Source organism: Aaosphaeria arxii (genome assembly GCF_010015735.1).
Source record: "Aaosphaeria arxii CBS 175.79 unplaced genomic scaffold BU24scaffold_2, whole genome shotgun sequence".
Lineage (NCBI taxonomy): Eukaryota > Fungi > Ascomycota > Dothideomycetes > Pleosporales > Aaosphaeria > Aaosphaeria arxii.
Window position 1 is genome coordinate 115,037 of NW_022983475.1, and position 16,019 is coordinate 131,055.

General features: G+C 48.2%; 5 protein-coding genes across 5 annotated transcripts; 2 read left to right on the forward strand and 3 right to left on the reverse strand.

Moving 5' to 3' along the window:
* Positions 1 to 235: 235 nt before the first annotated feature.
* BU24DRAFT_447242 (uncharacterized protein) lies at positions 236 to 1,706 on the reverse strand. Its single transcript, XM_033530810.1, has 2 exons — positions 1,265 to 1,706; positions 236 to 1,217 (listed from the first exon to the last, which is right to left on the reverse strand). Exons 1-2 carry the CDS (start codon positions 1,635 to 1,637, stop codon positions 370 to 372), a joined length of 1,221 nt encoding a protein of 406 aa, XP_033386911.1. The 5' UTR covers positions 1,638 to 1,706; the 3' UTR covers positions 236 to 369.
* Positions 1,707 to 4,128: 2,422 nt separating this feature from the next.
* BU24DRAFT_405346 (multicopper oxidase) lies at positions 4,129 to 6,591 on the forward strand (the record flags this gene model as incomplete). The annotated part of the gene is made up of 12 exons (XM_033525694.1): positions 4,129 to 4,353; positions 4,409 to 4,471; positions 4,524 to 4,560; positions 4,611 to 4,692; positions 4,728 to 4,823; positions 4,856 to 4,899; positions 4,950 to 5,074; positions 5,131 to 5,331; positions 5,390 to 5,488; positions 5,549 to 5,594; positions 5,695 to 6,128; positions 6,196 to 6,591. The coding sequence occupies 12 exons, from the start codon at positions 4,129 to 4,131 to the stop codon at positions 6,589 to 6,591; spliced, it is 1,848 nt and encodes a 615-aa protein (XP_033386912.1).
* Positions 6,592 to 8,249: 1,658 nt separating this feature from the next.
* BU24DRAFT_458332 (uncharacterized protein) lies at positions 8,250 to 9,505 on the reverse strand (the record flags this gene model as incomplete). The annotated part of the gene is made up of 2 exons (XM_033531621.1): positions 8,250 to 8,829; positions 8,883 to 9,505. 2 exons carry the CDS (start codon positions 9,503 to 9,505, stop codon positions 8,250 to 8,252), a joined length of 1,203 nt encoding a protein of 400 aa, XP_033386913.1.
* Positions 9,506 to 10,912: 1,407 nt separating this feature from the next.
* On the forward strand, positions 10,913 to 13,279 carry BU24DRAFT_418099 (uncharacterized protein). Its single transcript, XM_033526897.1, has 2 exons — positions 10,913 to 11,927; positions 11,977 to 13,279. The coding sequence occupies exons 1-2, from the start codon at positions 11,052 to 11,054 to the stop codon at positions 13,165 to 13,167; spliced, it is 2,067 nt and encodes a 688-aa protein (XP_033386914.1). The 5' UTR covers positions 10,913 to 11,051; the 3' UTR covers positions 13,168 to 13,279.
* A 558-nt stretch (positions 13,280 to 13,837) lies between these two features.
* BU24DRAFT_418100 (amine oxidase) lies at positions 13,838 to 15,874 on the reverse strand. The gene is made up of 3 exons (XM_033526898.1): positions 15,746 to 15,874; positions 15,463 to 15,688; positions 13,838 to 15,412 (listed from the first exon to the last, which is right to left on the reverse strand). Exons 1-3 carry the CDS (start codon positions 15,865 to 15,867, stop codon positions 14,258 to 14,260), a joined length of 1,503 nt encoding a protein of 500 aa, XP_033386915.1. The 5' UTR covers positions 15,868 to 15,874; the 3' UTR covers positions 13,838 to 14,257.
* Positions 15,875 to 16,019: the final 145 nt, after the last annotated feature.

Sequence of the window (16,019 nt, forward strand, 5' to 3'; positions counted from 1 at the left end):
GTTAACGGTATGCACCACCCTGTCATGTATGGACAAACAGAGTAGCATTCTGGAGATGCGGGGCAATTGTGACGTGAATGTCTGCTTAGACACTGCAGTACGACTGCGCTCGGATGAATTCCAGCTTGCAGAGAGAGTGTTGCAGGATACGATGCCGGAACAGGGTTCACCTTGAATCAAAAGCGGTCACAAGTAAATAGAGTCATGTCGCTATGAAGGATTCAGGGAGATGTGATCAAAGTAGCAACGTTATGTATTGAGATAAAATATCGAAAAAGTATCTGACTAGAAATAAAGAACATAGAAAGAAAGGCTTCCAAGATGAGAGCCAAAAGGTGCTCAGTGTGTATGTACATGGTCGTAAGATTCTTAGATCCTTCTGGCGGGTCCAATGCTTCCACCAACCTTCTTGCATGCCGTAACGGAAGCAGTCGGTGTGATAGTGGTGGTCCAAGTGATGGAAGCGGTGATAGTACGGGTGACCTTGGTGGTAGTTGTCGTAGAGATTAATTTGGTCTTAGTCTGGGTGGGGAGTGTGATGGTGGAGGTGAAGATGCCAGTGTAGAAAGTAGCCGCAGGAAGGGTGGAAGTAGTGATGACAGTGGAGAGAACAGTTTCCGTGGTCGTGACGGGAGCACCAGTGTAGGTGATGGTCGTGCTGGCTGGAGTAGCAGCAGTGACAGTGACAGTTGGGGCATCTGGTGCACGCTTCTCCACACGAGCAACGTCTGCGTTCGCTTTGGCATCACGTCGAGCTTTTGCAGCCTCAACGCGGCTCTTAGCATAGGCGTAGTCAACAGCACGGTCTGTCTTGCGAACGTAGCGGTTATACTTGGCTGCTGGTGGGCTGGTCGGCCGAAGAGCCTCTGCGGTAATGAGAGTCGGTGTGTAGGTGGCTGACTTGTCTTGCCTGCCAGGCTTGGGCACGGTGCAGGTTGCGGTAACCGTCTTAGTAGTGGCAATGACTGTGGCTGTGACAGAGGTAGACGTGCGAGTAAAGGTTGTGGTCGAGGTCTTAGTGACCGGGACCGGAGTAATGGTCTTGGTCTGCGAGGCTGTCGCCGAGGGCCTCGTAACAGTGGAGAACGGTCCCACAGTAGACGTGCTAACAGACGTAGTTGCAGTCTTTGTAGTAACTACGGGAGTAGTAGTGACATTGAATGTCACGGTAGGTGTGACAGTTGATGTAGCTTGTGGGCCAACATCGAGATGGATATCTATCTTTGTCAGTGCATGCTAGTACATTGCTCGAAGGTGGACTTACCCCTCTCCCAAGCAAAAGGGTTTCCATCGTCGTTGTTACCGAGCACAAGGATAATCCAGTCTCCAGTACTCATTTGATTCTTGAGAATAGGGCATGTTGACAGTTTGGGATCATCCTCGGGCGTAGTCTGAACCTGTGAGCAGAGGTATTCCTCATTCTGGGGATCGACGAGAAGAATCTCTGCAATATCTGCGTTGCAGCCTTTGAAGGTGCTCACGCAAGTAAATGGGTCTTGAGACAAGGAATTGATGAAGTAAGAGCCCTCATCGACGAAGTCAACACCGAATGATTTGCAAACAGAGTTGACATCACCGGCAGTGACGGATAACACTGCTGCAAGTGCTGCAAGAGAGCTCAAGCGTGATGTAAACATTTTGATATGTCAAATTGATCAATTAAAACAGAGCAGAAAATTCAATGAGACTTTGACGGCAAAATTAACTTCAATTATGGAAGGCTGCAAGGTCTTTTGTATCTGTCTCGTTGCAGCCGAGCAATATTGCTTCGCTTCATGGCGTCTTCAACACTGCGCCCACCCAAACTCGAACTGGCCAAAATCTTACTTGGACAAGGTGACGAGTCTGTCGAGAGGTCCATAGTTCCTGATCCATACATCATTCCAAGGAAGCAAGCGATGTTGGAAGGATGGGATAGAACAGAAGACCAGCTGGGGGTGGTAAGCTCGCTCGCTCCCTGCGGCAACCCTCAATTTCCAATATGCGCCACGTACAAGAGGCATGATCCGTGTGCCATTTTCATTTTGTGTATCTTAGCTTAGCAGCATCATACATGAGGCGTTTGGCATAGAGAAGGCAGAAGAGATGCATGGGTGCTGGTGAGTACTGGACGACTAGTGCGCGTGTGGTGGACCAATCACACGTGTGAATGGACTGTACCACGAACCATGCACGTGCATTGCATTCATCCCATTTTTAGATGCTGAACACAGCATACGGAATACCTCGCCAACACTTGTTTGTCGTCCACTCGAACAGAACCTTCTCCCTTACGCATCCCATTCCCCACCTCGATCACTCCGCTACCCGCCAAATATCACGCACCTTGTCTCACTTGGCGAGTACATGATCGTGCAGCGTCTGCTGCGGACTCGTCTATAGGCTAATATGCCAGCCGCATCAGTCCAAGGTAACCTTTCATCCTGCGCTCCGGCCATGTCCCGATGACGCTGACCCGATGATTCCAGCTCGCCGTCCTTGGCCAACCTTCTGATGCTTCAGCATTCTCGTGATCGCTCGAACCATGCTACAGTCCCGGTAACCTGTCCTGCTGCCGCCTATCTCCACTCACCCGGTACCACGCTCCAAAGAGACCATAGTTGGTCTGCACGGTGACTGGCCCGATGGAATGGATTGGTCAATTGTACCGTGTGAAGTGGAAGCCTCTTAGCTGAGGTTTCAATCCCATGCATGATGCGAAGTTCAGTGGAGCACATGTATTTGGCCATTTGTACATGATTCCAAGCCTGGAAACATCGTTCCGTTGATCGCCACAATCAATTTCCGTGAGTATTTCCCATACAGTGAAACATTCATGGACAGTAAATAAGTACAGTGGCAAAGATAGTAAGCAAGAAATGCACATGAAAACGACAGTAATGGGGTCTGATTGTACGGTCAGCCCTATCTACTTGGGTGTAGATGTCTTAGCTCACCGTCAAGTATACAATGGAATAAGGCACCCATTGCTCGCAAGAACCCTGTTCAGGTCTGTGTGCTCCATGTTTGCACGTTTCTGATACCCATTTGACCCTTGTACTAGAGTCCCTCGCTTTCTATTTTCATCTAGACTAGTCGTCTTCTCGATCTCTCAAGTTGCATTCCTATTCACCACGCAATTGCCGAGAACAAACCCTCCTTCTACAGAACTTGTCTACCCACTTGCATCGCATGTCATTACATTGCGCCACTCCACGGACCATCTGGCTCAAGTCTTGGTCCACGAAGCTGAAGCGATGGACAGCAAGACCAATAGATCTTTAGGATTTGTGAATCGTCCGGAATTGTACCCACTTACTCCTCCACTCGTGGAGACTATTCTATTTCCATCAAGCGGGTTTCGTGCTTGACTTAGAGTTTTGGTCCGTATGCCAATGAATACTGCATGCCGCAGAATGGCTATCTGACTCGACCTGCATAAGACCCATACTAGATCGTCCCTGTTCCTGAACCACTGCATGGGCTATCCCCTGTCCCAAGTCCGCAGCGTAGTCCAAGATTCGGCATGTCAATCATCCTGGATATCTCTCACATCCTTCACCCTTCAAATTTTGAGGAACACCACACAGCTGCATATGAGGGTTCTTCGCCCTACTACCCCTGCATCTGATTACTACCCAGGGTCATGCAACCTTGAGCTGCTGTGACTGCTACACGCAGAATCTCCGCCACGATTCTGGGCATTATTCCTTAACCGGGTCTAATTTCGACAGCAGCAGCATTCCCAGCATCATGATGAATGGAAGTGTGCCTGCTCTGACCGGAATCTCCCTAGCCGCCTACCAGGTAAGAAGCACGTTGATGAAGTCGCAGGCATGGTGGCTTTTCTCTCGTCGCCAACACGAGGTGAGAAGCCACCAAACATACCTCTCAAGCTTATGCATCACGATTCCTTAATGATCAACATGCGAATGCGGCACGGCCGGGTACAGCAGTCCTTTGATGAAACCTAAGCATCAGCTTTGCACTATCAAAGTAATATATAATTGATAGCCTCCCGGCGCACTTTTATTGAATCAAACAACTTGGCTTTTTCCGAGCCAGAGGAGTTGGGTTCTTTATTCGGTACCCTATTCTTGTTTGACGTTGCTCTATTCGTCGGTCTTTTTAAACAACCGTCCTTACACTATGTTGCTCAATCGCGTAGCATATCTTTTATCCTTCGGGTCACTTGCTATTGCGGGTGCCCTTCCTCCTTCTCGCGTGATTGCAGAGAGGCAGGCTTCCACTTCTTCTCCAGTCCCCGACGGTCAATGTACAAATGGCCCTCGTACTAGGAATTGCTGGAGCGAAGGTTTCAGCATTGCCACCGACTTCGACGCAAAGGCTCCGCCGGCTGGAAAGACTGTCACTGTATGACCGTCACTGCATGTCCCTTGCCTTGACCAAACACTGAGAACATTTGTAGTACAATCTCGAAGTGACCAATACCACCATCAACGCTGATGGAAATGGAACAAAACCAGCTATGGTCAGTGCTGAGCGCGGTGTAACCGATCTGGCGATCGACTAATGCATGATAGCTTATCAACAATCAATATCCTGGGCCTACCATTCGAGGTGAGTATTGTTGTCAGAAGGCGATAGTGTTTAAAGCTGACTCTCGCCAGCTGCTTGGGGAGACACTGTGATTGTTAATGTCAAGAACTCACTACAACATAACGGCACTGGTATCCACTGGCACGGTCTTCGGTATGTTTCCACTATCTCTGAGCTTGCTATGGTAGACGTAATTGCGGCTCCCCACGTGGACGGTTGCAATTACTTCACATGGTTCTCAGCTCTGCACCACACCGCTCCAGCGTCAACTTGATCGTGGAACCGTATGAACCATTGCGGACTAACCATGTACCAGTCAGCTTAACACCTGTCAGCACGATGGTGTCCCTGGAATTACTGGTAAATAAATGAGAACCCAATGATTCGAATGATGCCTGACATACTAGTAGAATGCCCCATTGCTCCCGGCAAAACTCGACAGTATATCTTCAGAGCAACCCAGTTCGGTACTTCCTGGTACCACTCGCATTGGAGTGCTCAATATGGTGAAGGTGTCCTGGGCACGATCATCATCGTAAGCGACTTCTTCACCTGCACTGAACAGATCATCAATTGCTAAACAACCATCAGGATGGCCCGGCTACCGCCAACTATGATGAAGATCTAGGTGTTTTGCCACTTACAGATTACTACTACAAGCCAGCATTCGAGATCAACGAGCAAGCCCAATTGTCTCGCACTGGTCCCCCTGCACCCGATAATATTCTCGTCAACGGCACCCACAAGAACGGAAGGGGCGGTGGAAGCTATTCAAAGATTGTCGTCAAGCCGGTACAGTCCACTCCCATAACTTACATCGTTTTGTATGTCATTGCTGACATTTATTCAGAACAAGAAGTATCGCGTGAGGCTGATCAACACTTCCGTGGACACGACTTTCCACGTCTCTTTTGACAACCACCCATTTACGGTCATGACCTCTGATTTTGTAAGTACTCTCGCGGCGCGTGAAGCCTTCGCAATAGCCAGCGCTAATTCAGAACCCCAGGTTCCAGTCAAATCATTTGTCGCAAGCCAGCTCACGCTCAACATTGGTATGATCCACCCCTCGTACTACCCTTTGCGCGTTTCGTGTGCAACGGCGCCACCATCATTTGCCCGAATCATTCAAGCAAGCTAACAACTCATTCTCAGGTCAACGATACGACGTTGTGATCACGACAAACCAAACAGCAGGCAACTACTGGTTCCGTGTTGGGCTTGGAACCGACTGTGGCGACAACAACATTCTCGACTCGGGAATCCCTCTCGGCGCTATTCTGCGGTACGAAGGCCAGCCCGACGTCGATCCGAGTTCGACCGGTGTCACATTGGCGACGCACTGCAACGATGAAGAGGGCCTGGTTCCGTTCGTGCCCAATTCCGTACCCGCTTCCATTATTCCCGGAGAGGCGGCACTCGCACTCGCCAGCAAGCAAGATAATAGCACGGAGAACTTGTTCCGATGGACGATCGATGGGTCCTCTTTGGTCGTACCTTGGACGCAGCCAAGTTTGAAGACAACACTCGAGGGATCGGACAACTTCCACAGGGAGGAGAACATCTACCGCATGCCGACGAAAGATAAGGTACGCTCAAATCTTCTCCACTCATCCGAAACTTTCGAGGTCCATTTTGCTAATGAAAACTCTGCAGTGGTACCTCTGGCACATCCAACAGCGCACTCCCATCCCACTGCCCCATCCTATCCATCTCCACGGCCACGACTTCTACATTCTAGGCAGGGGCACGGGCGAGTGGGACGGTACGACCACGGGCCTCAACTTCCAGAATCCGACGCGCCGCGACACGGCGATGCTTCCCTCCCGCGGGTATCTGCTCATGGCGTTCCCCGCAGACAACCCTGGCCTCTGGGTCATGCATTGCCACATCGCGTGGCACGCTTCTCAGGGTCTCAGCGTGCAATTCTTGGAGCGAAAAGATGAGATCAAGGGGGCCATCGGAAGCACAGCAGAGTTCGACAAGGGCTGCAGGGAATGGAACGAGTATTGGCCTACCCGGGTGTACAACCAGACCGACTCTGGTATCTGAGTAGGGAGAAATGCCGGTCCGCCACACTTGTAGGTAGGGAGGAGAGGAACAAGGGTATTGGTGTTGTCGTTTCTCTACCTATCCCCATCTACCTTTCTTGTCAATACTTATTTTCGAAGACTTCTTCACTTGGTTTCATTCCTATTATTGTTGCTGTGGGACTTTCCTGGAATCCATCCATACACACCTATCAGGCCTTTCCTACCATCAATTGTTTTCGGTGTCTAATTTATGAATATACATATCTATCGGATTGTCATTTCTACGGAGACAGACTCTATCCTTGTGACCATTTGTGAAATTGCTATTCACAATCTGAAAGAAGAGGCAGCTTAAAGAAACTTAAAGGTCTTTTGTATGATGGTAGTGGCATTGATGCCAAGCACTGAAACACGGTCCAAATCCGACGCCTTTTGTCCATCCTAGATCCCTGATCCCGCACTCCTGTACCTGATCTGAGACTAGGGTTCGACCAATAGCGCCGCGATTGGTTCAATCTCAGCGCGGCTCATTCATTTCTCTGTGAGGTTTCAGCCTCCATTATCCTTTTTCTTCTTGGGAGTGTAGACAAATAGATCATATCCATAAAAGTGCCGAAAGAAGGTTTTTTGGGGGAACGAGTTCTCGAGCTTAGAGCCTTACTACAAGAAGACTGCGTGCAATATTTCGGGGATTTCTAGCTGTCGAAGTTGTCGAGGACCATCCTTCCATGGGGAGAATTCATCTGCAGTACAAAGACAGCCAATGATCTGGAAAACATGTGCACGAGTAGCCAATGCACTCTAGCTAGCTCATTTAGCCCCACGTCTCTTCTGTATTTGAATCACTTATTCCAAAGTATCTTGTAGCCAGTTGAATAGTGTAAGGATCTTGCGCAAGTACTACTCTGCAGTTCGTTGTAGCCCTGACAGCCGCTTTATAAATGTATTCGCGAATGCATGTAAAATACTGCAAGGTATTCTGGCCTAGCAAGCCTATGATCTGTAAGATAGGGAGGTACACTTTGGATGAATGCAGCCAGCATTAAGCAAGAATTCATGACCAGGCATCTAGTACATATTACCTCTAGCATTCAGAAAGCGATCGAAGATATCCCAGACGAAGAAGAAAAGGAAGAAGATAGAACTAGCTCGCGAGTTAGAGAACTGAGAAGCACGATGACGCTTGAATCGAGCTGCATACAATTTACGCTTAGTGGAGTAAAAGAATGACGATAGCATCTGCGCACGGCGTTGTTGGTTAAACCTCACGAACTATATGCACATCTCTAGCTGCATGAAGTATCCGATATCTCGAATGGTGGTGTAGAGAAGGCCGGCTAGGTATTCAGTGGCTCCCGCAGAGCTTCATCCTGCTTCTATCCAATTTGACAGAGGCAACCTTGGACGATTCAGAGATCCCAAAGCAGAGAATTCATGATACCTTGCCATATGTTAGTATGAGCACAGACACTATTTGGCCCTTTTACATACAAAAGCTCACTATGTAAAGATGTAGATGATCACCAAGATAACACTCGTCGCCTCGGCTCCGCCCTATACAGAGCTAACGCCAACAAGGCTGCTTTGGGCTATAACAAGGTAGATTTCAACTCGACAGTTGCAAAACGAAGCAAACTGTCTGCTGAGCGGCTAGCTTTTCCAGTGCGTTAACGCTATTTAGATTAACTTATATTGCCTTGCAACACCAAGACCAAGAAAGAACAGAAAAACGATCAGACCCAGAATACCAAACCACCAGTCCAATCCATCAGTATGTTCGCCTGGAACTTCAAAATTCGTCCCAAACAAGCTACATATAGCATGTAGTAGCACAGCTATAGCCGCGATGACTGTAATCCTAATAATAATTCGTAAGGTTTGATTCCTCAAATAAACCTTGTCCACCGAGAGTTGCGAAATAAGGTCCGAGTGAGAACGAGATAGTATCTCTTCGCAGTGCTTAAGCTTTGATATCATTGAGTTGATGTGGTCCTGAACGGCGCTTAAAGATAGGCTAATATCGTAGAGGGGAGCGCCTTGATGCGCTTTCGCACAGTGCCTCACTAAACTCCTTACAACAGACACTTTGTCTTGTACAAGATGGGCCATATTTGAGGCGTGCTTGCGATAATTATGGATCTTTGACACTGTGGCACCAACCTCATCGAGGCGGCTAATGAAAGCACTCTCCTCTATGACGCATGTTTCTTGTTCAAGCTTGTGTACTGCGGAGTCGAAACTACTGACGATGTCGTTTCTAGAGCCTATCAGAGCGGTTCAGAGCAAGGGAACAGGGGACAAGAAACATACATCAACGCGTAGCAGATCCAATAACTGCTTAGGACGGTATCGTTTCTTATAGCCCAGATTCGGTTTCGAACATTTGCTGAATGCGAATTATGCTGGAAAGAGAAGCTGATGATCCCTTGCGGGAACACAACAATGTGAAAGTTGACTTTTTGGAATTTGGACTTGAGCGTCCCGTTTTCGTTCTCGGTTAGAATGGGAAAGCAGATAAAGTAGTAATTCTCGAAGAACTCTACTCTTTCATGCGCATCTTCAGCGTTGATGAAGGCGCAAGTTCGTGGGTGGAGCGAGAACGCTTTTGCGAGCGTTTTGATGTCTTCTTTGGTCGAGTTGAGAACATCTAGCCACCAGATTTCTCCTGCCATTCCTGCACCAAAGGAACCATCACTTGACGGTGCTAGCAACGTGAGATCTGCAAGTCTAGATGTATATATAGTCGTGCCACTGAGAGAGATAAACATGCTGAAGCGATTGATGCCTGGCTGATTTGACGAGCTGTTGTTCGTAGGGAAGACATGATTGCTTCGTATTTGTTTCCGTCCGTCTCGCAAAGCATCGAGCTTTGGCGTGCATGAGCCCTCTTGGTCGGGGTCCTGGAGGCTAGATAGTCCATTATCGGGGCGCATACTGATATCTTATGATTGTTGCGTCCCAGTATAGCTTTTGATATTCTTTGACGTCCAAAAGGTTGTAATGGGTAAATATCGGTGCGCCCTTGCTACCACCCTTTCATTCGTACGATTGTCTTGAGTATCGAGATCTGACTCTTCGGCTTCCAAGACCCGCTTGGCGCTGCCACGCATAGCCTTCATTCGAGGGCTCAAGAGAACGGTAGACTCTGCGTAACAAGTAGCTGTAGTTACAGTCCGGCCTTGGATCGAGTTCTTTCCGTGGTTTAATGACGAGTAGATCCTCTGTGCACCTAGTAAGTGGGACCAATCGGTAAATTCTCTCGAGGGGCATTCGCTCAAAAGCGTAGGGAGTGGTGGATGTTGTAGAGGTCACTGACCAACAGTTTCGTTGGGTCACTTGCTCAGTATGTGCAGTGAGCTATGGCGAACGCAGCACAGAAGGGTGTTAGGGAACAAGCAATAAGATCGCCGTGGATGCCTGAGGCGGGTACACAGACGACCTAAATAAGGGAAATGCGTCTGTGCCGATACATCACTGCCATATGTCCGGAATGCTGTTACAGGCTTTTCACTTGTTGAATTCCAGGTAGCCATCGCGCACCAAGGTTCGCCAAAGATGCTGCTCAACTCGGGTAGCCTTTGCAGGTCAACATTGTTCGTAACAGCCTCCGCGCACTGGGATGACTGACTTGTAGTAGGCCCTTGAGGCTAGCACTAGTCGTCCGACAGTCCATACTCAAGCATTTCCAAAGGGGTACCGGTATAATTCTATGTTGCAGGTCGAAGAGCTAGGTAGTGGCGGAGTCCGCGGACAATTGTGGGCCTTGACGATATGAACAGCGAAAGAGCACAGTTGGAAATGGGACCAATGGGCTATGTACTCTGCCCATGTATTCAAGCCCTAGGTTGCTGAGCTTGCAAGGGTCCTGGAAGTTGTACGAACATCATCATGCAGTTTCGAGGATACGCTCTTTACGAGGGTTCCGCCCGAGGGCGCCGTGCCGATTGTGAATTGTCGTTGCCACAGTTGTAGACTATACTATAATAGGGAAGAAAATCGGCAAAGTGGTGCTGTCCAATCACAATGGTTGATTAATCAGCCCCACTCAAACGCAATGGATATCCTTCAACAAAGTCGTTCATCTTCGTTGCACCGCACTTGCTACTACCATCCCACAGTCTCCAACAAGCATATGTGCAAGCATATGTGCCAGCATGATGGATGGTGCCGCAAACTTCAATGATAAGCAAGCGGGACAACGTGCAGTAGGTGACTAGATATTTGTAGTGCACGTTTGATGTCAGACAGTTGGCTAACCACTTCACAGTGCGACCAATGCCGCACGCGTAAAGTACAACGCACCTTTAACGTATTGGCCGATACGATACCCTGGCGCTAACCTTTTGTCTGTGACAGACTCGTTGTGATAAAGGCAGACCTTGTTCGAGTTGTCGAGCTTCCGATCTTGTCTGTCAAGCATCCAGTATCAGGCCAAAGGAGCAGAAGCAGCGAGTTCTCATATCGAGTAAATAGTAAGTCATGCTTCAGTACCGCATGTTTCCCGTCTATTATCTCTTTTCCAGAAGTTATATAGGCCTATGTGACTCGTTTGCTATTCATGCTGAACTGTGCTTTCGGACCATCCCTCTGACGCTGGACTCCAAACTTGACGAAGACAATCTAACTGCATTGTCAAGTGAATCCAAAATCGATGGCATTGGAGATCAACTTGCCAGAATCGAGCAAGCCTTGCAACAGGTGCAGATGGCTTCACCACATCTTTCTGGATTGAACCATCGCATGCGGACGCCATACTCGGTCAGTGCCAGTCTTATGCCGTCACCGGAGTCACAAACAGCAAATTTTGAGGGAGAAACGTCTCTCAATACCTGCTCAACCCAAGCCGCCGATCAAGTCCAGGCCGCTCTGGGCAATACTCAGATATTACAAGAAGATCCGGACTTGGCAACTGCTTTGAAATCTCTCAGTCAAGTAATTCTGGCTCAAAATGAACATCCTGACACTCACCCACCGGCTAGTGCGGAGAGAGCCGTGACGGACAGGCCAAAGTACAGTTTGCCTCCTGCAGAGGTCGTTTCAAGAGTACTACGAGCCTGCGAAGGCTTTTATGATACGACCATTGCTATGGACTACCCTGTCAGGCCATATCAAGAGATCGTTTCTCTCTGTAAAGAGCTCTACTTCAACATGAACGATGTCCCCGTAGCGAGCTTGACAGTAGCATTCGGCAGCCTCTACTTCATCTTTGGGTACTATGAATTTGTTTCGGATGACGATGGAGATGAGCTCGACTCATACACTGATATGTTCTTGCGGAACATGCTGGACTTATTAAACATACTGCCGATACTACTATCGCCTTCTATAGATAGTTTGGAAGCTTTATTACTTGGTGTAAGTTTGCGAGTACATACACCCACTCGCTATGCTTATATTATGACAGGCTTGTTATGCGATAGAATCATCGAAACCCTCCATGTGTTCAGCACTATTGTCGCAGGCGACCCACCTTTGCCTTAGTTTAGGCTATCATCGTTCAACCTCGATGACTTACGACTCACCAAAGACTCGAGGCCGGAAGATCAACCTATTTTGGTTCCTCTACTATATGGATAAAGGCTTGTGCCTTCGCCTCGGTCGTGCGTCTTTCATACAGGATTATGATATTGCCGTTCCTTGGCCATCCTTTGGTGACGAGGAGATTTACAGAGCCAGCAACGAGTTTTGTAAATTCTCATGCAAACTCGCAGGCCTGCAGGGACGTGTCTATGAGGAGCTCTACAGCCCCTTTGCACTTCGAAAACCAACTTCGTCAAGGACGGCTTATGCAGAAGCACTCGCCTCCGATATAAGGCAGATCTCGACTGAACGTGAACAGGTCGGGTTCATAGCTGGCATGTCTGAATATGCAAATGAATGCGCTCTGTTATCAGACAAAGTTACGATTTCTGCGACCCTTACTCTGGTGCTCCGAGCCATCCCGTCAAATGACGGTAACCTATTGTCTGCGGCCTGCATTGCAGCGGCCCGACAATCGTTGCACCTTCACCAGACTTGTACAGCCAAAATCATGGGCATAGCCGACAAACATGCGTTCGCAGAGTACCTTCACTGGGCCCTTCTTCACACGCCTTGTATACCATATCTGGTCATCTTCTGTCACATCGTTGAAACACAGTCCTTCAGTGATCTGGCTATTTTAGGTGACTTCGTAAAAACCCTACAGCCCGCGCGTGGGATATCAAGTGCCATCGGAAAATTGTACCTCATATGCGATGTCTTCTACCGTGTTGCTAAGCTCTATATCAAAGCCATGACAAGACAACTTGATGCGTCTGGTTCTGGCATTCCTGCCCAGTCGATGCAAACGCTGCAACAATTGAGAACCGAGCTCAATCCGTTCATGACGAGGATGGGGATGAACAATGTGCTTGACGCTAGTTTCAATCATGCCAGCAACATTGATTCTTGTTCAACTCTGGCACCACCAGACATAAGTTTTGATAAGACCAATTTCTTTATCCCAAATAGTGGTCCAGCTGAATGGTTTACTGAGGAGCAGGTAATCACATCGTTGTTAGGCAATGATTTCAACTTTATGGACCCGGATTTAGTTGTTACAACGCAGAAATGAGCAGCACTGTTGAGATGAAGGGCCTACTGGTTGATTTTCGCGGATAGTCTGAAAAAGGGAATTAGAGGCAGTTTAGAACATAGGCAAGTAGTTATAGAATAGTAGAGTGTGCGTATCCCTGCTCCCATAGGTCCTCTTCATCTGATTCCTCGTCGTCCTCCAGCCACTCAAAATCGTCTCTGTTTGGTCCATCTGTAATAATATAGTTTGCTATGTCTAGTTTTCTTATAGAAGATTGCTGATAACCTATTCAGTAACATATTTGCACAATGATAATTAATGAACGTTTAGCCAATCTAGTAACTCAATATTACCTTGCGGCCCTCATATCTCACCAGAACCCCTTTAAGGTCATCTACCTAAGTCCCTCCTCAGGCAACCCCGTTACACAAAGTAATTTGGTCCTGCACTCTTAGCGTCGCGTTTTTGTATGTCTTGGCTTCTATTGCGGCAGAGGCTAAGTAACCTGGACAATCTTCTTGAAGGCACGTAGGCTATAGTAAGCACACCCGTGCACATCATGGACTTGCCCTGCAACGCACTCTGATTCACGCCGATTGACATAGTCTCCTATACCAGACCAAGGAGCGACGACTACACACCTCTTTTTGCAGCTTCTCCAAAGTATCAGCCAGCCTCGATGACTTGGGTAGATACAAGCTATTGACAGATAGCGGCGCTCGCAAAATGTGTACCGGCTGAAAGATCTACTGAATCTTTTCACGGAGCAACTACTATGAGCAGACTTTCTACATATTCGAATCGAGTTCTATTAAAGCGGCATAGATAGAGCACAGCATTATCTTGCTCACGAGACCTCATCCCGATAAAAGATGGTTCGTGAGCTGGAAAGCATTTCTATTAAAAGGATAGGACGACTTTAAACATTAGCCAATTGTAATATTTCCGACACCTTCCAGATAGGAACGCCCTCACAGGGACCTAACTTCACATCCAATTCACCAAGCGGCCCATCTGCGGCTTATGGTCTCAACCGTACAGTGCAGCTCGTTGTTGCTAGAGAGGCAAATGTTCAACCGCACCCAAGCTGTGGTAACAGACACCGAATTTGGACAAATGCTCACAGGATTTATACATTCGCCAGTATCAACTTTGCAACTGTTTGGCCAGCATCGATCCCTTCAAACCATGCGCCGTGAAGATACCCAAAGTACGGCGCACTTGTTGCTTCCCCAGCAAAGAAAAGTCGATCGGAGACGTTCGCACGCAGATCCTGATGCATTTCTAGAGTTGTTGCTGGCGGCCAGTTGGAGTATGAGCCATACGACCACGGGGTATCCCTCCAGCGAGGATAAAAAAATGCAATCGGTTGAGGTATATCTGCATCAGGAAACATGTTTCGTAGGACGTCTAACCCTTCTTGCATTGTAACGTCATCGTCCTGCGCTTCGATGCGCTGACTCTGTTCCGCAGTCATGACCGAGAAAATGATGTTGCTGCCAGGTAAGAATCCTTTTGGAGTCAGCGACTGCCAGACCGGCCAGTAGCCTCTCGTTGTTGGATCTGCGTAGAGGAAAAATTGGGTTTCATTCGGCCAAAATGCCTCATCAAACTGATAAAAGATCTTGGTAAACGTGTTGAATTCAAAAGAGTTGATGCCATCCAGCTTCCAATCAGGGAGCTCAGGATCGAAGGCCACAACCTCTCGCTGAAGCACACCGAGAGAAAACGTGCAGATGGCGTAATCAGCTTGAATGCAACTCCCGTCTTTGTTGCGAATGATGACACCAGCATCTGAATAGCTTATGTTTGTGACGATCGTGTTTAGGGCCAGTCTATGGTCTTGCTTGGTCAGAAAAGTATCAGCCTCGCCAACTAGCCAAGCCCTGAATCCTCGCTGATCAACGACGAATCGATCCTCACCCGAGTACTCGTGGTACGTAATGTTGTCGTAGTTGATCTCGAATGCCTGCGAGCTAGCGCCGAAGACTTGGGAACTGGTTTCTGGGTTGGAGGCAGATTCGAAATCCCAGGAGAAATATTCGACAGCAACGGCGCCCGCGGGTGAATCAGTTTTCGCAGGATTCCAACCACCACGGCGCAGACCCGCTCGCACACTACGATCTTGGTACTTATCGGCGAGTGCGGTAGCATCATCCTCGAGAGCATTTGTAGCTTCTTGAAACTCATCGAACAGGGATGAAAAGTCTGCTTCGCCGTTCTCATTGTAGGTCTTAATAGAAGAGTAATCGCTTTCTTCGTTCGATATGTTCCATTTACGAGCCTGTTTGTGTTAGTTTTGTCAATATTCTTGGACTCAAAGGTGATACTAACAAGTCTCCAGATCGGATTGTCTTCTCCACTATCTACAGACCTAAGACCTTGAACCCAATTGGCACCAAGCTCTACGGTATATTGGCCATCGCCGCTCTTCTTCTCGCCAAAGTCTTTGTTCGTTAGGCGGCCGCCGATGCCGTTATTATATTCGACAATAATGAAGTCGTTAATAGACAAATTGGAAAGCGTCTGAGCAGCAGCAATGCCAGCCGTACCTGCGCCTCTGCGACCTGATCAGCAAACAGGCTCTGGAAGGCTACCATTCGCGTGTAAAACTTACAGGATTACAACCTGAGTCTGGTTGCATTGACCATGGTCTTGCTTTGTGCGCTGCGTCGTGGGAACAGCGAAACAAGAAGATGCCAAAACAAGGCACAAAGCGCTCCGAATCAACTGCATCATTGATGAGTTCCTGGACGAACGATTTTGGAATATTCAACTATGGAGTTGTTCTGGCGCTGAGGAATTTATATTCCCAGTGCCATTATTTGCCCTTCCAGCTTGATCATTGAGGAATCAAGCTTTACATGCTCGTGTGAGGCAACACGTGGGAT

Bases quoted from the DNA above. Each gene is read 5' to 3' on its own strand.
- BU24DRAFT_447242 (XM_033530810.1), bottom strand. From the start codon at position 1,637: ATGTTTACATCACGCTTGAGCTCTCTTGCAGCACTTGCAGCAGTGTTA. The intron at 1,218-1,264 runs GTAAGTCCACCT...TGACAAAGATAG, and splicing joins CCCTTTTGCTTGGGAGAGGG to ATATCCATCTCGATGTTGGC.
- BU24DRAFT_418099 (XM_033526897.1), top strand. From the start codon at position 11,052: ATGCTTCAGTACCGCATGTTTCCCGTCTATTATCTCTTTTCCAGAAGT. The intron at 11,928-11,976 runs GTAAGTTTGCGA...ATATTATGACAG, and splicing joins TGGAAGCTTTATTACTTGGT to GCTTGTTATGCGATAGAATC.
- BU24DRAFT_418100 (XM_033526898.1), bottom strand. From the start codon at position 15,867: ATGATGCAGTTGATTCGGAGCGCTTTGTGCCTTGTTTTGGCATCTTCT. The intron at 15,689-15,745 runs GTAAGTTTTACA...ATCAGGTCGCAG, and splicing joins CAGACTCAGGTTGTAATCCT to AGGCGCAGGTACGGCTGGCA. The intron at 15,413-15,462 runs GTTAGTATCACC...TAACACAAACAG, and splicing joins ACAATCCGATCTGGAGACTT to GCTCGTAAATGGAACATATC.